This window comes from Oryctolagus cuniculus, chromosome 12, assembly GCF_964237555.1.
Source record: "Oryctolagus cuniculus chromosome 12, mOryCun1.1, whole genome shotgun sequence".
Classification (NCBI taxonomy): Eukaryota; Metazoa; Chordata; class Mammalia; order Lagomorpha; family Leporidae; genus Oryctolagus; species Oryctolagus cuniculus.
In genome coordinates, this window is record NC_091443.1 from 83,260,834 (window position 1) to 83,282,084 (window position 21,251).

General features: G+C 50.0%; 1 protein-coding gene across 1 annotated transcript in view; it reads right to left on the minus strand.

Annotated features, from left to right (window-relative positions):
- Nucleotides 1-741: 741 nt before the first annotated feature.
- ANXA2 (annexin A2) overlaps nucleotides 742-21,251 on the minus strand; it is a 49,090-nt gene continuing 28,580 nt past the window's right edge. The window contains exons 4-13 of the mRNA XM_051821925.2: nucleotides 15,514-15,608; nucleotides 12,418-12,531; nucleotides 9,317-9,407; nucleotides 7,775-7,854; nucleotides 6,033-6,092; nucleotides 4,216-4,309; nucleotides 3,541-3,636; nucleotides 3,051-3,109; nucleotides 2,092-2,214; nucleotides 742-1,093 (exon numbers count right to left, since the gene is read on the minus strand). Coding sequence (XP_051677885.1) covers nucleotides 1,034-1,093; nucleotides 2,092-2,214; nucleotides 3,051-3,109; nucleotides 3,541-3,636; nucleotides 4,216-4,309; nucleotides 6,033-6,092; nucleotides 7,775-7,854; nucleotides 9,317-9,407; nucleotides 12,418-12,531; nucleotides 15,514-15,608 — 872 coding nt within the window. The 3' untranslated portion in view covers nucleotides 742-1,033. The remainder of the gene's footprint in view (nucleotides 1,094-2,091; nucleotides 2,215-3,050; nucleotides 3,110-3,540; nucleotides 3,637-4,215; nucleotides 4,310-6,032; nucleotides 6,093-7,774; nucleotides 7,855-9,316; nucleotides 9,408-12,417; nucleotides 12,532-15,513; nucleotides 15,609-21,251) is intronic.

Sequence of the window (21,251 nt, forward strand, 5' to 3'; positions counted from 1 at the left end):
GTGGCAGACCTGCAAGAGGCTCCTGGCTCCTGGCTTCGGATCAGCTCAGCTCCGGCTGTTGCGGCCATCTGGGGAGTGAACCAGCGGATGGAAGACCTCTCTCTCTCTGTCTCTACCTCTCTCTGTAACTCTTTCAAATAAATAAGATACATCTTTAAAAAAAAAAAAAAAAAAGGCAGAGCAGCTGGGACTAGAATCAGTGCCCACATGGGATGCTGGTGCTGCATGTGGCTGCTTGGCTCCCCGTACCACAGTACTGGCCCTGAAGGTGAGTTCCTGAGGGTGGGGCAGGATGTGCCTAGTGATGTACCCCGATATTTGTAATATTTGCTCAACAGAAGCAGCAGCCACTGATGTTGCTTCACCTACTTTACCTGTAGAAGCACGAGCAGTCGAGACGGCCGTGGGACTTCCTTTCCCCACAGTCCCTCCATCCCCTGGGGGTGCAGTGCTCCCAACAGAACTTCCTATGGCCTTGGAAGCATTCTGTACCCACACGGCCCACACGCAGGGGCTTAGCTAGCATTTGAAACGTGAGTACAGCAGGACTGTAGGACTAAACTCTGAATTCAACTTCATTTCAATGCATTTAAATAACCTCCCCGGACAGTGCCCACTGCACCAGCTGGCTGTGTTCCAGAACTTTCTTCCCCTGGCGACGGCCCTACCCATTGAACAACACGATCCTGGGAGAGTGATTTTCAAAGAACTCAATGGAAAGCAAGGCCAACACAATACTGGTTTTTAAAGTAAAAATTCAGTTTATTGTTGACACAGTGCCCAAGAGGCAAAGTGTTTCACATCACAGACTTCACTTCCAACTCCTTGGAATGTTCTTTTCTTTGGCTTAAAGGAGAGACTAGAGGGCAGAGCCGGGCAACGCTCAGGCAACTAAAGTAAGGTTGGGGCTGGGGGCGGCACCAGCCCCACCTGCATGGGGCGGGCACGGGGTCTGTTAGCTGCAAGCTGGTTTTCTAGCACTGTTAGCAGGCATTAGGTGTGGCACGGCTGGTGGGCACTCCTGCGGGGGGCTTCAGTCGTCTCCACCACACAGGTACAGCAATGCTTTCTGGTAGTCACCCTTGGTGTCTTGCTACAAATGGCCAAAGAGAAAAAAAATAAATCAAGTGAAAGACCCAACTCTGCAACAAAAAGAAATATCTGGGCATCCCCCACATACAGTGGAGCATGGCCCAGGGCCAGCACAGGGGAGGGTCTGTAGGTCCTGGCCCAGCACAGGGGCCCTGGAGACCAAGCCCAACGCCTGGGGCCTGGCCAGCCATCCCCCAGGGAGGCATCTGAGTCCCACCACACTGCGAAGGTGGAGGGGTGGAGTGCTCTTCCTGCACAGGGGTCCTGAGACCTCCCCCCTTTCCTCCTCGCCCTCTCTCTTCCACACAGGACAAGGGTACCTTTCCTGCCTCATTCTTTGCTTCATGGATTCTCAAGGTCAAGTGGATATAAGCTGGGGAGGTGAGGAAACATCTCCTGAGACCCCAGCTGGTCCCTCCAGTTTAGCCCTGCCCCTGACAGCTTGGGGATATACCCATTCCGCCTCCAGACTCATCCATGGCACCCATGGACATGGCTTTGGAAACTTCCAAGGCTTTCAGAACAGACCCCGGATTGCAGAGCCGGTCTGAACCTCCCCCGACCAAGCAATCCCGCTCTGCAAACACAGTCACTCCTTCTATAGGAACATCCCATCCCACCGTCCCACCAGCAGGGACAGACCCTGAACTGATGGGGACATGAGAGCGCAGGTGGTCAGGCTTGCCATGGAGGGCTGTGCACCAAGCACACGCACCACGGAGCCAAAGTCACGACCAATCTTCTAAGTCTTAAGGATGTCGGCGATCATCATCATGAACAAGGATGATGGTGACAGGATGACAAAGGCAGGAGATAGATTTTTTTTTGCCTGATTCTACAAGGCCCTGGGGCAGGTCATCAACAGTGCTTCCAAAATAAATCCCTGACTTCTCCTGACCAGCAGCTCCACCCCTCAGGGAAGGAGAAGCCAGAAAATCCTGATTCTGCCAGCCTCTGCCCGGGCCACCCGCCGGGGCACCCCGGCACCTGGTGCCTCACCTGGATGTAGGAGTACAGGGACTTGCCGTACTTCCTCTTGAACTCCGACCTGATCTTCAGCATGTCCACTTCACTGCGGGAGACCATGATTCTGATCAGGACCTTGTCGCGAGTCCCCTTGCCCTGAAAGTGCAAGGGACGACACGGGGTGAACTCACTGACAACACCACCACAAACACAGCCTGGGAGGTTTCTCTGGAGCCCAGGACTGCACGGTTCTTGATGTCGTGCTCTGAGAGAGACCGCAAACACAACAGTGAAAGTACTCCTTTCTGGAGACCAGGAGCACCTCGGCGTTCCAGGCGCAGCAGGATTTAACAAGCACAGCGTCCCATGTATGGGGGCACTGGTTCGAGTCCTGGCTGCTCTGCTTCTCGTCCAGCTCCCTGCTGAAGGACCTGGCAAGGCAGCAGGAGATGACCCAAGTACTTGGGCCCCTGCCACCCATGGCGGAAACCCAGATGGAGTTCCTGGCTCCTGGCTTTGGCTTGGTCCAGCCCTGGCTGTTGCAGCTACTTAGGGAGTGATCCAGGGGATGGAAAATTCTCCCACAGGGCCCTTGGGAGAGAAAAGTTTCCCTCCCCTCACCACCGGAGACAAAGTCTCACAGTATGTGCCGCACGGCATGGCGGGTGCCGGCATGCCAGTCACCCTCTTCCTCGGCTGTTTGCGGGGCAGGAGGAGAGTGCTGGGAAACCTGCACAGGAACCGGACAGGGCTGCCTCGGAGCACCAGGTCCCTCCCGCAGCACTTTGTTTGCTAGCTGCACCCCAACACCACATGCAGGCAGCAGAGAGGGCCCAGGTGGACTCATGGCTTCCCTGCCTGTCCAAGGCAGCCAGAGCTGGGCCATGTGTTCCTGTCTCCCAGCAGCCACCAGTCCAGGGGATGCAGTTTGGGGCACAGAAGCAGTGAAGCCCAGTGTAGACACACAGACCCCGTCAGCCCACGGTCCTTACCTTCATGGAGTCGTACAGCCGATCGGCAAAATACAGGGGCTTGTTCTGAATACACTGCACTGTGGAGAGAAGAGGGGCGGGTCAGGGGCCTCTGGGCCACAGCCACTTGTCCAGCCCGCGTGGCACCAAGCGGGCATGACTGGGTGCAAAGGAAAGGGGCTGCTACATAGGAGAGCTCAAGGAGTCCCAGGTATCCCGGGTACCGCTGAGCCCACCGAGGGTGCACATGTCAGGACCTGCCTGCTCAAACCACGGGGGCTCTGAGGACTGCAGAAACCCAAGGACATGGGTGAGTCCCTCAACCACCCCCACCGCCCCGCCTTCTCTTGTTCTCTTCATCCTCCCTGGCAGCCATCTGTTCCATCCACTGAGCCCTTCCTGCGTCTCACGTCCTTGAATTTATACACTGAAGATGAGGAAAGATTTGAGAACCAGCCCCGTGTACTAGGGATGGTGCTGGCGGGGGCCGGCGGGGAGGCTCCCTACTTACCCAGGTTCAGGAAAGCGTTCTCCAGGTCTCCTTTGACTTCCTTCTTGATGCTCTCCAGCATGTCATAAGGGCTGTAGCTCTTGTACCTGTCGAACACTGAGGAACCGTAATCAACAGTTATGTCACGGTCACAAGCCAGAGTCGTCCATGATCATCCCCACGGTTATGCCCCAGGGTAATATAAATAACTAGATGAAATAAAGTAAAAAGGAGGATGATCACAGCAGCCTAGGAGCTTAGAGGTTGCCACGGCAGACCACGGCTGACATCACAGCGGCCATACCATGCACATGTCCTTATGAGGGGCGTTGCCTGGGGCCACAGAATTGGACCATTTCCATCTCCCCTAGGTAGAACCAATTCCTTCTGGAAGCCACATAAACCAGCCCAGAGCAGCCAGCCAAGTCTATTGTTTCAACAACTATGGCAACATGAAATGGCCCTCCAACAAGAAGCGACAGGAAGCTAAAGCACCAAACGTGGAAAATCCCGGGGTAGAGAAGGACCCAAGATGGGAGGAGAGGATGAGTGGACTTGGTGGTGTGAGATGGGTGAGCCCATAGGAGTGCCTGGTGGGAGGCAAACCATGCTCTGGCAGACGTGAGCCCCCACACAGACACCCACCCCCGGCCTCCCAAGAGCCCCGGCACGAGCCCTCCTCAGCACGGCACCCACCTTTCTGGAGGTGGCACACGCTGCGCTCGGTCATGATGCTGATCCACTTGGGGACGTCGGTTCCTTTCCTCTTCACTCCAGCATCATAGAGGTCCTACAAGTAAAGCCCACCGGGAGGTTGATGACGGGAGGTGGAGCAAGGTCATAGAGATGGCACGCGGAATGGCACACTCAAAGCACTGAATGGGAGAGGCTGGGTGCACTGACCACATGGCAGAAACAGACCACTTAGGCAGAGTCTTAGTCACCAGCAGTGTCCCTTGGGCACAAACTGTAAAACATGACACTGCAGACTGTTCACAAGGTCGGGGCTGTACAGATTTCCTTCCTTGAACACGAAAAGAAGGGCTGGGAGATGAGGGCCAGGCAAGGGCCCATGAGCACATCAGGTCACCTCCCTTCCAGCGTGTTCCATGGCAGGCAAGCTACAGGTCATCTACTGAAGACAGCCACGCGTCAGCCACCTACACCCCACACTTTGTAGCGACTCAGGAGAGGATAGCCCTGGAAAAGGAGCCAGGCCAACCTCACTTTCAGTTTCTGGAAAATGTAGGGACCACAAGGAATGCTTAGAACGGCAGGAGGGATGAGAGGGAGACAGGCTTACGCAGGGCACACACTCTTTCAGCAATTTCCCACCACCTGGGAGTTGCAAACCCCAGTTTCCAGGACTCTATTTAAACCAGTTGCTACCTCCTGCTAAGAGTGCTGTGTGAAACACGTTCAATTTTAAAACCAAAACGAACTTGGTGTTTTTTTTTTTTTTTTCTACAGCACTTAGGATCTGCATGGAGTCACTTGTTGGCCCTCTGGTTAAGTTGGCTCCCAGCAGCCTGGATCGGCCCAAAAAATCGCTCACGGTGAAGGTGGCAGTGGAGGTGGCAGCAGTTCTACCCAGCCCCAAACACAAGGACAGGCCTCGGCGGCCTGCCCCACCGCCACAAAGCAGAGCAGAAGGGAGGCTGTCCTGGCCCTGCCGCCCCTGTGCTTCCCCACGTGCTCGCTCTGCTCCTGTGCAAGCCTAGCCAGGGGCCCAGCAAAGCAGGCCCCGCAGAACTCGTGCCTCCAGACAGAGCAAAGGCTGGTCAGGGCATGGGAGTCAGGTTAGGGATCCCGGAAGGAATCAGAAGGGGGCCCGTGGCACTGTGAGGGAATAGCTTCCTATAAACACGGCTCCTGGCGCGCGGAAGTGAAACTCCCATCCTCAGACGAGAGAGGGTTTCATAGGCTCACACACTGTCAGGCATTCTTTCCTGTAAAGGTAGAGACGACGCCCCCTCCCACGGTCTGTGGGATAGACTGACTCTGTGACTCTAACACATAGGATGGGACAGAAGTGATAGTGTGTGATTCCTGGGATTAGGACACAGAAGACCCCGCGGCTTCCTCCTGGCTTTACCTCTCAGATCACTCAAAGGAAAGCTACTTGTCATAGAGCAAAGACACTCAAGCAACCCCAGAGAGACCCATGGAGGGAGATTCTAGAGTCTTCCGCACACAGGTGCACAGACGCACCTTGGAAGCAGATCTCCTTGATCCAGGCAAGCCCTCAGGTGGTGCAGCGCTGGCCAGTGCTCTGCGTGCAACCTCAGCAGGAACTCTGATCCAGAACCACCCGGCTGAGCTAGTCCCTGGTCCCTGACCCACGCAGACTGAGAGAAAATGAAGGAGTGACGTCTGAGGCCACTCGGCTGCAGTTTTGTTTCCCAGCAGTGGATTCCTGTACAGACACACACACACACACACACACACACACACACACCCGCCCAGAGATTCACTGAAAACCAGCAGCTCAAACCGAGCAGCAGGGCACTTACCCGGGCATCTTGGTCGATCAGTTCATAATCAATGACAGAGCCATCCTCTGCTCTCCTCCCCTACAGGGGAACACAATTCAAACATCAACTCCATTGCTTCATCTTAAAACTGAAAATGTTTACTTCCCAACCCCCAGGAGCGACGGCTCCCTTCCTGAGCAAACAGCTGCTTAAAGTTCTTCTTCACTCTCAGGTCCACGCAGGGCTGAGAGCTCAAAGACCGGAGGCAGTGACAGGGCCTGGCCTCACCAGCGTCAGACTCCTCTCCTTGGTACACAGTCCTGGGCGAGGCAATGGAGAGAACCCCCACTCCTGACTCCCCACAGGGCTCATACCAGAGGGAGAAATTAACATGGAAGCAATGGCCACAGAATGCTGGAGCCTGGACAGTGAGAACACACACAAGCCACAGGAGGGAGCACCCTCTCAGAGGCCGAATGGCGAAGCCTGGGACTACTGAACCAGAACACGGAGTTGGAGGAGGCTGGTGGAGAGGAGGGGGCCAAAGCCTTCCTGCACAAGGACAGCTCTCAGGGCAGGGTGGGTCAGGGCGGAGTCTGAGAGAATTCTGGGAGAGAGGAAGAAGGGAGGGAGGTGCTGGGTAAAGGCAGCTGGGAGCTGGGACTTGGTGCTGGAGAAATGGACTTTGATCGGGGGCATAGAAGCAAGAAAGTGGTTTCAACAAGACCCCCGCTCCAGACAAAGGGCTGCGCAAGCAAAATCTCTCTTAAGGGCAGGTGGAAGACAAAGGCGTCACTTCCATGGGGGCCGGCATTGTGACACAGCAGGTAAAGCCACTGCATGGAATACCAGCATCCCATATGGGTGCCGGTTTGTATCCTGGGTACTCCACTTCCGATCCAGCTCCTTGCTAATGGCCTGGAAAAAGCAGCTCGGGCCCTGCACCCACGTGGGAGACCCAGATGAAGCTCCTGGCTCCTGGCTTCAGCCTGGCCATTGTGGCCACTTAGGGAGTGAACCAGTAGATGAAAGATATCTCTCTCTCTCTCTCTCTCTTTCTCTCTTTCCACCTCTCTGTAACTCTTTCAAATTAATAAATAAATCTTTAAAAAATAAAATAAAGAGGGCACTGGTGCTGTGGTATAGTGGGTAAAGCCACCACCTGCAGCGCCAGCATCCCATATGGGCACCAGTTCGGATCCTAGCTGTTCCACTTCTGATCCAATCCCTGCTGACGCGCTTGGGAAAGCAGTAGAAGATAACCCAAGTGCTTGGGTCCCTGTACCTATGTCAGAGACCAGTAGGAAGCTCCTGGCTCTTGGCTTCAGTCTGACCCAGTCCCAGCTTTGAGGATTGAACCAGCAGATGAAAGATCTCTCTCTCTCTCTCTCTTTGTCTCTCTCTCTCTGCTTTTCAAATAAAATAAATAAATCTTAAAAAAGAAAAGAGGCTCACTTTCTGCTGTGTGGCCACAGGGGCAAGGTGACCTTCCCTTAATCACATGGGGACGGCTGCTCCATAAATCCAGGCCAGAGCTTGGGAGCCGCCCATTCCTCCTCTGGCTCCCCAAGTCCACTTGTCCTTGTGGTTTTGCAGGATAAGAAATCCTATTATCCAAAACTGACAACTCTGCAGTGACAGTGCAAACCCAGCATCAGAAATGCAGCTGAATTCCGGATTCAGGCACCAGGGATTTAGTTAATTCGCTCCCAAGGATAAAACGAGGTATGTGACTTGCCTTGGGAGGAAGCAAGGGCAAAGAAAGAACCAGAGAAGCCCACCTTTGCAAGGGCCACCATCAGCTTGCGGAAGTCGCCCGATGTGTCAGAGACAATGTCCTTCTCCAGGTCGGTCTTGTACACTAGGGAAACAACACAGCCGGTTTTACGTTTCCTGTCCACACACCCAGCTACCCACCCACCCAGCTTCCCCCCTGCCCACTAAGACACTGAAAAGCAGAGACAGCCACGTCAGCACAGAAGCATCCCCAATGGAGAGTGCCTCCTCCGGGTGAGATCGGAGCCTGTTCTCATCAGGGACCAGGGACAGACGGGGCCGGGTCAACCCAGGGATCCTCGGGCTCATCTGCAGTCAGCGGCTCTTTCAGAGGAAAAATACTGGTTCCCAACTGCTTGACTGCAAACACTTATTCTGAATATCACAAAATCTAGAAATCTCTACACACACACACACACACACACACCCTTGTGCTTTTTTGTCATTGTGCACTAATTGAAAAAAAGCACAATGACAAAAACAAGTAAGAATTAGTAATACTTCTGGATGAATTTATAGTTCATCTTTTTTTTTAAGATTTTTATATTTACTTCAGAGGCAGATTCACAGATAGACAGAGGGAGAGACAGAGAGATCTTCCATATACTGGTTCACTCCTTAAATGGCCACCAATAGCCAGAGCTGAGCTGATCTGAAGCCAGGAGCTATTTCCAGGTCTCCCATGTAGGTGCATGGACCCAAGCAGTTGGGCCATCTTCCACTGCTTCCCAAGGCCATAAACAGAGAGCTGGATGGGAAGAGGAGCAGCCGGGACACGAACTGGTGCCAATATGGGATGCCGGCGCGGCAAGCAGAAGCTTAGATTATCACGCCACAGCGCCGGCCCCAACAGGTCACTACTTCACACAGCATCTACATCGAGATGCAGTAGCAATGTCAGCTGCGTGACTTATTTTACCCCCAGCCTTCCACACGGCTGGGTGCAGAGTCCACAGGTGTCTTGCAATAATTCTTCAGTCCGCGGTTGGGAACCTCAGAAGCAGAAACTAAAGAGCCCCCAGCAGGTAGAATCTATCTAGAAGACTTTCTCCTTCCCATTAAATATTGTTTTAGAAATAGGTTTTTTTTTTCTTCTTTCCCGCCTTTCCACCCTTTTGCAAAAATGCTAATGGAACACGCTTTGCCTAGTGGGTAAGTGCCAGGTTGGAACTCCTGAATCCCACGTTGGAGTGCACGGGTTTGAGTCTCGGCTCCACTTCCATTTCCAGTGTCCTGCTAACGTGCACCCTGGGAGCCACGAGGTGTGGCTCAAGTAGTTGAGTCCCTGCCACCCACAGAGGAGACCTGGATTGAGTTCCTGGTGCTCAGCTTTGCCCTGGCCCAACCTGGGCCACTGTGGGCATTTGGGGAGTGAACCAGCACATGGGAGGTCTGTCTGCCTCTGAAGCAAATGAGTAAATGTATATTTTTTAAACACAGACAATAAGGAGGTGGAGGAGAGGCATGGCCAACCTTGGCGTGCACATCCATCATCCAGGCACTAAGCAAGGCAGCCATGGTGGAGCCACAGAAACGGGGCTACTCACTTTCCTTGTAAACTCTGTTAATTTCCTGCAGCTCCTGGTTGGTCCTCGAGCAGATGATCTCAATGAGGGAGTCCTCATCAGTTCCTAGCCCCTGTGAAGCCGGAAGCACAAACATTAGGAGGAAAGGCCTTCTGCACCATTAACCTACGGCTCTGCTCTCCATCAGGTCAACTGCAAGCCTGGTTTGGATTGGACAGCTTTCTCCTCTCTGCACTGTTGTCGATATATCTCCTGTGTCTTCTGCTTCTACAGTGTCTCCTACTCCTTGACAAAAAAAATGTCTCGCCTGACTGCAAGATGGTGTAAGTGGCATGTCTAAGCTCAACTATGTTTTCAAAAAGCAAACAGTGGATGCCAGAGACAGAACACGCCACAGTGTCCACAGTGGTTCAGAGTAACCGCCTCTTCCTCTTGATTTCTCAATTTCTGTAACAGCCACCCACTTTTTAAAGAGCTGGAAACAATTTTTTTTCATAAAACAATTCATCCCACTAATTTAAAATAAAGGGATATTGAAAATTGATGTTGTCGGTTGCTCCCAGTATCATTAGATCAAGAGTAAGTCTGCGTAGCAGGGAGAGGTACAGTGGAGATAAAAATTTTAGCTTCACTTCTTTGAAATGTAAAATTGGGTGACTGTTAAAAATTTCATTCTTGTGCTCCTATTTTTGCTTAATGATTATGCACTCTATGGGCATTTTAGGGAAGCAAAAGGAAATAATGAAATGCCAAATAAATCTAGACACCAACACTTTATTAGGGAGTAAGAAGTTGATGGGCGATGTATTCAAATTTAATACACACACTTTAGAGCGTGCCAGATAGCTTGAAAGAACTCAATGAAACATGTATTTCAAAGCTAGCTTCATGATCAAAGTCAAGATTTAATAATCAGGATTCTCTAAGACTTGTCTTTCGAATATGGAAATAACACTTTGAACTGAGTAGAATTACAACTGTTTAAAATGTAAATCAATTATAAGGTGTTAATACAATAAGAAACTTACTTCTCCACATGAAAAGTGTGTCAGGTATTAATTAAACTTATTAGGGTTTATATGCCCCTCAAAAATGGCTTGTGTAATATGAGCTAAGCCTCAGGTTAATGGCTAATTTTGAGTTTTACTCTTAATCTCATCTTGGAGCCTCTGGCCCTTCTTCCAGAGTTTTTAATCAGAATTTGTAGAGATCCCCACGAGGCCGAACTTGCTTCCCTCGATAGTAAGAGGTCCACACATCATTCTAAACAGATGTCACAAAATAGCAAAAGGGCTGTTTGAGTATTTTTAGGAAGGGGCAGTTGAGACTGGAGTTTCAAGAAGCCTGCAGACAACCTGTGCCTAGGAAGAAATGCGAGCCCCTGACCCTGGACACATACAGGACAGACCTGGGAAGATTTTTAAGAGTTGCTTCCTTCCATCACTGACATACCACTGCTAATACCTGAGGTTTCGAACACTGTCTTTTATCTCTGCAGTGGAAGGTGACCTTGGCAATCTCCAAACCTTGGCCCAAGCTTTGCACACAGGCTGCCCACAATTCCTACCACAAGGGTAACTTCTACTGTAACATACGGTAGATATTGCCACTGGTATCGCCAGAAGTCAAAACAGATTGTTGTGGGTTTTTTTTTTTTTTTTTTTTTTGGTTTGATTTGGTTTTTTAGTTCAATTAATGTCACTTCAAGCTTTATGGGTTTCAGAAGGGTACTCAGCCGTGATGGCTAATGGAAGGGCTGGCACCAGGCCAAAGATTCAGCAGTTAAAACACCTTGCAGCGGGCCCTGGTACATGGATGACAACAGTGAGGAACAGCTCCAATCTGTGAGGGTTTCAAGTCACCAACGCCAAGTAACAGACACCAAAGCACAGGAATCACAACTCAGTGGATCCCTGACAAAATCGGAAGCGTTGACGGATGCCGAGACCGGCCGGTTCGGCCGCTCATTTTCCCGAGGAATGCTCTCCTTATCAAGCAGCATCGTTAAATGCTGTTGACATTTTATCCTGAATCACGCCTTCCTTCTCGCTAGGGCCTCCCAGGGAAACTTAGAGCAAGTCTGCTCAGATACACTGAGCCCGGCCTGGGCTGAGCCGAGGAGCTGAGGAGCAGGGAGATTGAACAACGCATCTTCCAGCAGCCCTGAGCTACCAAGTTCCGGCCCCTTGGCTCAGTGACTGTGAAGCGGCCACACTCTCCGGGTGCTCCCTGGGCAAAGGCTGGCCGCCGGGATGTGACGTTAGCTCTGGGGCCAGGCTTCCAGCGGGGTCTGTTCATAATCTGAAGACAGCGCACTCGGGCTTCGAATTAAAAAAAAAAAATCACAAATATGGCCGCCCCCCTGCCATGGAGGCTTTTCCCCAGTTACATCAGCAGAGGGCAGCCTCGGATCACCGAAACTGCAGCCATGCTGCGCAGAGCTGGTCTGCTCTCACCGGAATCTACATTTATGTTTGTGCATCGATTTAGCAGAATATCATACGTGATGTCTTCCGTATATCTAATTTGGTTTGCAACCTAGAATCTCCTATGCCGTTTCACCTAAAATCTCACATTCAAAATAACTTGGGGTGGGGGGAGTAATGTAATACAAGTAACAAGACATTGAACTAAATACAGGTGTTGCTCACATTCTGAAGTCGCCCCTGGTGTGCACTTACCGTGTTCTGATTCTGCCTACCTCTGGAGCGAACAATGGGACGACAAGGGGAAGGTCAGAGGAAGACGCACCATGGGCAGAATTTGCAAGCTTCACTTAACAAAAGCTGAGTTTTTCTTTTCCTTAATATCACAACACGTCTTTCATGGAGGAAGTGTAATCAAGGAAGTCGTTTTCCCAAATGGTATTCCAATTGCCCAGGTGCCGAGTAGTAGCAGCTGGTAACTGACTTCTCAGCATCATGAAATTTCTTTAGTTTCAAAAAAAGTAATTGAAATATTTTTGGTACAAATCCTGAAACTTAGAGCTTCAGTTCATTCAAAAAAAAAATGGCTCCAAATGAGAACTCAACAAAACTGACAATCACCTAATTACACTCAGAGCTGCAATTCACCAGTATTAACGGCAGATCTGCCAGAGAGGACGGCGCACACGTGTTTACCTTCATGGAGGCCTTCAGCTCCGAAGCGTCATACTGAGCAGGTGTCTTCAACAGGCCTAAGATCACCGTTTCCAGATGGCCCGACAAGGCTGACTTCAGGGCGGCTGGCAGCTCCTTCGGGAGACAGGCAATTGCAGGGAAAGTGGTAAGTCACACTCCCCTTAAAACTCACCCGCAACCAAGAGAGGGATCTGTTTGTCCAAGCAGCCCGTGAGCCTTAGACCACTCCCGGGCCTTGGGTTGAAGTCCTTCCAAGGCACTTCCTCCCTCGGAGCCAGAGGTCTGGCTTTGTCCTAACAAAGTCCCTTACCATCTAAGCTCACAGTACCTTCTCCCGCAATCATGAAAAGGACGCTGGGCTGGCAAACAGCACCAGGGCCTTTGTAACACACTTGAGAACAGTAGCCACCCATGAAGGCAGGGCTCTTTCCAGGGGTCAAGGCCCCTGGCAAGGCTAAGGTGGCTGGAACGCAGAGAGTCCCTGTGGCCTGCTGATGTCCTGCAGCTGTTCTGGGGGTGACTCCACCAAGTGTCCAGAAGGAACCAGAGGCCCTGACATGACTGGAAGAAGGGCTAGGAAGCTTTCCTAAGCAAAAGACTTCATCTAATAATACTAAGAAAACATCTGTCCATACCGAATTAGAATGGTATTGATGGGGAGAAAGGGAACTACAGCCCCCTCCTCTCCAAACAGCCCCCTTGACACCCCTGCTGCATGTCATTTCTTAAGGGTTCCACCGTCCCATGAACAGAAGATTTGACTTTAGAGGTCTGAGCCAGAACCCATTACCCCAAATCAACGCGCTTCCTCTCCCATTACAATTACTCTCTTCTTTCTTCTCACCTATCCCCTCTGCCTCTCTCCCTTCTCCCTTTCTCTCCTGCTTTCCAACAGCACCCCTGGCACCTGCTGTATTCAGCCCCTTGAGATAGCAGCAAGCTGGAAGGGGTGATTTGCAGCTGGCTTCAGAGAGAATCTTCTCGAATCACTCAGAGTAGAATGGTAAAAGTGACACGGCTCTTAGGAATCACCAGCCCAGTTCTCTTACTACCTACTGTCTCCTGCTTCCTGATGTCCCAAGCACACACAGCACTCACAGGGAGACTTTTGAGCAACCTCCCAATTACGCCACCAGTCGTCCAATTTGGAACCTTGAGGTTGGGTAATTCCAAACTTAGCCTACTCCAGACTCCCCTCTACCCATTCTCTGTTCAAACCTCAAATAGCATTTGGGCACCTGCTGGCTTCTGCCACTTCTATTCTCAACTCCTTAGGGGTGACCAACTTCCTGTTTCAAACAATGTCCAGCACAGAGCTTTGCACTTAACAACTCCCGAAATGGTTGATTAAGAAAAACCACTATGTAGGGGGGAACCTGGCATTTGCTTCACCATGAAGGAAACAAACAAAACACTGGGCCTTTCTCCCAACTCGTTTCTGATCTACTAGCTCTTCAAGTTCATCGCCAGGGCAGCCTGGGCACCTGGGCCCATAGCCCTCAAGTGCTCGGCAAACAGCTCATTTGCAATGATAAGGGGCGGTGGCTTCTCCAATTTCCTTCTGGAACCATCTCAGGTAGTTTAGGGCAACTCTCGCCTGCCCAAGGTGGACAGAGAGTCATTAAGAATCAGCAGGGCACTGAGCAGTCGCCCAGCATAGAGCAAAGCCGTGTGGGTGCCGAACCCCATCGTGATTCAGCTACGTTCTCTCCAGCAAGGCACGGGAAAGCTCTGTCTCCATCTATCTGATCTGAAATGGAGATCCAAGCTGTTATGAGTGTGTGGACACGCCCAGGTGTGTTCTGAGGCCACACTCCGTAAGTGACAGCTGAATGAACAATGATTCGCCTACTGTCCAGAGAGGTGGACCTCCTTGCCCCAACAGGAACTGGGCTCTCCCAGCTCACAGACCCTTTTCGGAAGATGAAGAAATAGACACTCCCCTTATGCCTCCCTGTAGAAGATTAATACACGTCTAGTGGAAGGAGAATTTTAATGCACATGAGATGAAAGATGCCAGCTGCTCTCCTATTTATGTCCTTTCCAACTGCTTCAGGGTGGGGAGAGGGAGTGGAAATGGGAGCCACAGCCAGGCTTGACCTGAAGCCCCCAAGGCCCTCACAGTCACGTCAATCCAAGAGCAGAAATATCTCATCAGAAGCCTGCCCGCTTCACCTCCACTGTGGCTCCGAGGGAAAGCCGTAAGTCAGACAGGAGCTGCAGGAAGCCAGCCACACTTACTGCACCATCCAAGAATAAATCAAAAGCTTTTAATAGCAAAAAGTTAAAAATAAAGCAGTACATCCTTAAAAATAAAATTTCCCAACACCGCGACAAAATATAGGATGAACAGGCGCTGCCTGTTCCTTAACCGCTAGTGGACAAGCAAAGGAAAAAGCATACAAAGCCCCTTTAAATAGCGAGAACGTGGCCCTCAAGATAGCCTGGTGGACCAGACCATTGCTAACCAAGCTCATGCACTGCAAAACTCTGAAGAATCCAAGTGTGTGTGTGTGTGTGTGTGTGCACGCACGCGTGTGTGTGTGTGTGTGTGTGCTGGGGAGGGGAGACGCTGTCCGTGTGTGTGTGTGTGTGTGTGCGCGTGCGTGTGTGTTGGGGAGGGGAGACGCTGTGTGTGTGTGTGTGTGTGTGTGTGTGTGTGTGTGTTTTAGTAGAAGGGAAAGAGTATGTTGGGAGTGATACACGGTGGTGGTTACTGTCCTAAGATCAAATTAGAAACAACTCGTCAAGAGGCAGCAGAAGGCAGATGAGCTGCTGTCTGTAGAGAACTGAATGCAGGGTCTGGGGCAAAGTAAGCACTCAATAAATGCTACTCATGGCTGATGCTGTTCTTATTCCCTGGTCCCTCTCACTTCTGCTCCCAGACCAACTCCCTCCACTTCCACTGGCTGGGAGGAGGGCATTGTCTTTGGGCCCATCAGAGTAGGGAACACTCCCTGGGGTGGAAGAAAAAGGCCAAGAGTTCCAGCAAGACTCCCGCTGGTGAGAGCCACTTGCAATTCACCAAAAGGAAAGGCCATGTCTGGAGAAAGCGAAAGCACCCAGGCCCGCCCTGGGCCCCTGGAAGGCCCGTACCTTCTTGGTCCTCCTCTGGTAGGCGAAAGCGATGTCCTGTCTCTGCGCATTGCTGCGATTGGTCAGAATGTTGACGATGGTGACCTCATCCACACCTGCGGAAACACAAATTGGGAGAGCCCCTCAGCCACACACGCCAGGACTGTGGATTGATGCACAAGAATTAAAGCAGTGTTTTTTTAAGGTTAATTGATTTTTTATTTGAAAGGCAAAGTCACAGAGAGACTCTGAAGGAGAGACAAAGAAAGAGGTCTTCCAACTGCGGGTTCGCTCCCCAAATGGCCAAAGCCAGGAGCCAGGATTTTCCTCCGGGTCTCCCACGTGGGTGGCAGAGGCCCAAGGACTTGGGGCAGCCTCCACTGCTTTCCCAGGCGCATCAGCAGGGAGCTGGGTGGGAAGTGGAGCAGCAGGGACTCGAATAGGCACGCATATGGGATGCTGGCACTGCAGGTGGCGGCTTTACCCACTGCTCCACGGCACCCACCCTGGAACAGTGTTGTGCAAACTGAGATCTACATATACTGTTTTCCAAACTGAAGTATCAGGACACCAGGGTTTGTTCTCTGTTCTCAGTATGCTGCCCAGCGTGTGTGCCCTCTCCTGTTTTTTTTTCCTGCAAGCCTCAAACCTAAGTGGATCTTTTAAATATTTGTATTAAAAAAGCTATTTTATTCATAAATTGGTTTCTGGCATCAACAGTAGGAGGTGCATTTGTGAGGCTTTGGTAGTCAGATGGAACAACAAGATTTAGGAGGATTTTAAATGAAGGTCCCCAAATTGCCATTTAACTGGAGATTTAATAGACAGTAACCGCAGACTGAATTAATAGAGACAATTATTTATATTTATTGCAGGATTATGGCTATATAAGCAGCTAGGTATAATTTCTATAATTATAGAAACTGTCATGACAAATGAGTCAGATTTAATATGGCAGTTGTATTTTAATAGCATAATTGATTAATATAATCATACTTATTGAAGACTAAATTGTTTTGTAAGGAAAATAAATGTTCCACTGCCTTTAATCTTCAATAGGCAATTTTAATAATCAATTTTATAACTTTATTAAAAAGAGTAAGTGTTTTAATCTAAATTAAATCTAAATTGGGAGTTTTGAAGTGCCACCAAAATATTTTAGTACCTATTTTAATTGGAACATGTGTATTTACAAAGATAAGCAATGCATTTTGGTATCTGGAAGTTTCCAATTTTATATCAGAAACACTCCAGACATGCCATTTAACTTAAGAAAGTGTGATTTTAAGAATTCAGAAGTGTAAAAGGTCTCTCTCCTCACTGATTATGAACTTTGTTTAATAAAAGGAAGGCTTTGCCCTAATGGGATAGGTGACTTAGAGGTCAGAGCGCAGACTCTAAGCACACAAGGTCACTTGCAAACCACAAGCAGCCTGGACCAAAGCAAATCCACGAAGTCCCAAAGAAGCAGAAAAGCAAAACGTCACGCTTCAAGGCGAGAGCAGCCAGCAGGCTGACAGTGGAGGAATCGTGAACTCTTAAGTGGGTAAGATCAGAAAAACACCAAGTTAGAATTTCTGGGTATAAAAATAAATAAGATTTTTTTAAATTTATATACGCGTTTCCAAGTGAGTTCTTGCCAATGCAGTAATTATCTTATCTGCATCATCTATGATTTTAGCTCTCATTTTAGAGTGGCCAGTGTAAACACGGAAATCCAACTGCTGTAGACAAGCTTCAAAGACGCTTATTTCAGCACTGGAGAGAGTATCATAAAACCAAGGGGGAAACTATGTCCAGTAAGAGACTCATTCAATATCCCCTTGTCTCTATAATGGGATATCATGCAGTCACTTAAAATGATGCCACAGAGGTATCAACTGACATGGAAAAATATTCACAACATACTATTAAGTTAAAAAAATATGTTATAAGCTAGTATCCTCAACATAACCCAATTTTCTATAAAATGTATATGTATGCATAAGAAAATATCCAGAAGTAGGCCGGCGCCGTGGCTCAATAGGCTAATCCTCCACCTTGCGGCGCCGGCACACCGGGTTCTAGTCCCGGTCGGGGCGCCGGATTCTGTCCCGGTTGCCCCTCTTCCAGGCCAGCTCTCTGCTATGGCCAGGGAGTGCAGTGGAGGATGGCCCAGGTGCTTGGGCCCTGCACCCCATGGGAGACCAGGAAAAGCACCTGGATCCTGGCTCCTGCCATTGGATCAGCGCGGTGCGCCGGCTGCAGCGGCGGCCATTGGAGGGTGAACCAACGGCAAAGGAAGACCTTTCTCTCTCTGTCTCTCTCTCTCACTGTCCACTCTGCCTGTCAAAAATAAAAAAAAAAAAAAAAAAAAAAAAAAGAAAATATCCAGAAGCTTTTATACCAAGATTTTAATAGGGATCAGCTGAGTGGTGACATTATGGAGAATGTTTTTATTTTCCTTCTTTTGATTATCTATACTTTAAAGTCTGGAATCAACTAGTGACCTTGCTTCAAGAGGCTCCCAGTCTGGTTCCAAATAGAATCAAACACAGTATGGACAAGAATTAGTTCGTACATCCATACAGTTCTTTTCCGTTCCAAACGTCTTGTTTAATAAGCTATCTTGTTTAGTCCTCACCACCTCCTAGTGGGGACAACCACTTCTCCATTTTCTAGAACGGGATTCCGAAGCTCAGAGACTGGGCTCCAGTTCTACACTACCTGGGCATCCATCTGTCCTCCTAGGCGCTCCCTTTTTTTTTTTTTTTTTTTTTTAAGATTTATTTTATTTATTTGAAAGACAGAGTTACAGAAAGAGGTAGAGAAAGAGAGAGAGGTTTTCCATCCGCTGGTTCACTCCCTAGATGGCCGCAATGGCCAGAGCTGAGCCGACCCGAAGCCAGGAGCCAAAAGCTTCTTCCGGGTCTCCCACATGAGTGCAGGGGCCCAAGCATCTGGGCCATCTTCTATTGCTTTCCCAGGTCATAGCAGAGAGCTGGATCGGAAGAGGAGCAGCCAGGACTAGAACTGGCGCCCATATGGGATGCCATCACTTCAGGCCAGGGCTTTAACCTGCTGCGCCAGTGCCAGCCCCGCTCTCCCTTTCTACACGTGCACACACAAGGGGCTTGCACAGTGGCCTCCATTTTGGCTTCATTAAAACACCAATTGAGCTGTAACATCTAGGACAGCTTCAGTGAGAACCTGTTAAGACTATGAGGCTACTTTAGTGGTGTGTGCCTGCGCTCACATGAAAGCACGCGTGCCCACACACAGGTCTTCTTCTGTTCCTTCCTTCCTCTCTCTCTCTCATTCTTACTCCATCTCTCAAAAATTCTATGGCTCTATTATAAAAATCACCATTCAATCAGCATTCATGTACTTTATTACCCACATCTGAAAATTCTAAAAAAAGAAAAAACACCATAAACAAAATGCAATTCTATCCTCTAACTTCAATTCTAGTATTTCCTGAAATCAACTTAAAGACCACTGACCGGGCTGGCGCCGCGGCTCACTAGGCCAATCCTCCGCCTTGCGGCGCCGGCACACCGGGTTCTAGTCCCGGTCGGGGCACTGGATTCTGTCCCGGTTGCCCCTCTTCCAGGCCAGCTCTCTGCTGTGGCCAGGAAGGCAGTGGAGGATGGCCCAAGTCCTTGGGCCCTGCACCCCATGGGAGACCAGGAGAAGCACCTGGCTCCTGCCTTCGGATCAGCGCACTGCACCTGCCGCAGCGGCCATTGGAGGGTGAACCAACGGCAATGGAAGACCTTTCTCTCTCTCTCTCTCTCTCACTGTCCACTCTGCCTGTCCAAAAAAAAAAAAAAAGGCAACCCAGGACCTTCGATCGTTCCCTGAAGGGAGACTTTGGAAAGAAAAAAAAAAAAAGACCACTGACCTAAACACATACCAAGAACTGGTCCATTAAAAAAAAAGTTATTTCTCTTGGAAACAAATGTGAAGTTTATGTTTTGCAGCAGAACGGGGTCCCTAGCCCACCTGCACTGAGATCACAGGAGCATTTATTAAAACTACAATTCCTAAGTCTGGAGCTGTGGCGCAGTAGATTAAGCCTCCAGGGCCAGCTATGGTGTAACGGGTAAAGCTGCCGCTTGCAGTGCTGGCATCCCATATGAGTGCCAGTTCGAGTCCCGGCTGCTCCACTTCTGATCCAGCTCTCTGCTATGGCCTGGGAAAGCAGTGGAAGATGGCCCAAGTCTTGGGCCCCTGCATCCATGTGGAAGACCTGGAGGAAGCTCCTGGCTCTGGATTCGCGCAGCTTCTGCCGTTGCGGCCAATTAGGGAGTGAACCAGCAGATGGAAGACTTCTCTCTGCCTCTCCTTCTCTCTGTGTAACTGACTTTCAAATAAATAAATAAATAAATCTTAAAATAAAGAAAAAAAAAAAACAATAAGCCTCCACCTGTGGCACCAGCATTGCATTATGGGCGCCAGTTCGAGTCCCAGCTGCTCTACACTTCTGATCCAACTCCCTTCCAATGGCCTAGGAAAACAATGGAGAATGGCCCAAGTGCTTGGGCACCTGCACACATGTGGAAACCCTGGGAAAAGATTCTGGCTCCTGGCTTTGTACTGGCCCAGCTCTGGCTCTTGTGGCCACTTGGGGAGTAAACTAGTAGATGGAAGACCTCTCTATCTCTCCCTCTCTCTGTCTGTAACTCTATCTTTCAAATAAATAAATAAATCTTTAAAAAAAGTAGTTAAGCATTCATAAAATTAAAACTAAAACCAAAATTAAAAATAATAATAACACAGGGGGGCAATGCTGTGGCATAATAGACTAAGTCTGCGGTACTAGCATCCCATATGGGCACCAGTTCAAATCCCAGCTGCTAGTTTTCTGATTCTGCTCTCTTCTGATGGCCTAGGAAAGCAGTAGAGGATGGCCTAGGTGCTTGGGCCCCTGTACCCATATAGGAGACCCAGAAGAAGCTCCTGGCTCCAGATCGGCCAAGCTCCAACTGCAGCCATTTAGGGAGTGAACCAAAGGATGAAAGACAAAAGACCTTTCCCTCTGTCTCTGTCTCTCCCTCTCTCTGTTTTTTTTTTTTTTTTTTTTTTTTTTTTTTTTTTTTTTTTGACAGGCAGAGTGGACAGTGAGAGAGAGAGAAAGGTCTTCCTTTGCCATTGGTGAACCCTCCAATGGCCGCAGCGGCTGGCGCGCTGCGGCCGGCGCACCGCGCTGATCTGAAGCTGGGAGCCAGGTGCTTCTCCTGGTCTCCCATGGGGTGCAGGGCCCAAGGACTTGGGCCATCCTCCACTGCACTCCTGGGCCACAGCAGAGAGCTGGCCTGGAAGAGGGGCAACTGGGACAGAATCCAGCGCCCCGACCGGGACTAGAACCCGGTGTGCCGGCGCCGCAAGGTGGAGGATTAGCCTAGTGAGCCACGACGCCAGTTCCTCTCTCTGTCTTTAACCCTACCTCACAAGTAAATAAAAATACAATTCTCCGGGCCCTATCTGACATCTGCTGATTGCAACTCGCTAGGACGTGGGACCCCAGACGCAGCATTTCAACAAGCTCCTTGGGAATTCCTGATCCGAGAATCACCAACAGAGATGGAAAATCATGGTTGGGGAATGGAAAAGTCTTTAGAAATTTGCCTAGGGACCGGCGTTGTGGCACAGTGGGTTAAAGCCCTGGCCTGAAGTGCTGGCATCCCATATGGGTGCTGGTTCTAGTCCTGGCTGCTCCTCTTCTGATTCACCTCTCTGCTATGGCCTGGGAAAGCAGTAGAAGATGGCGCAAGTCC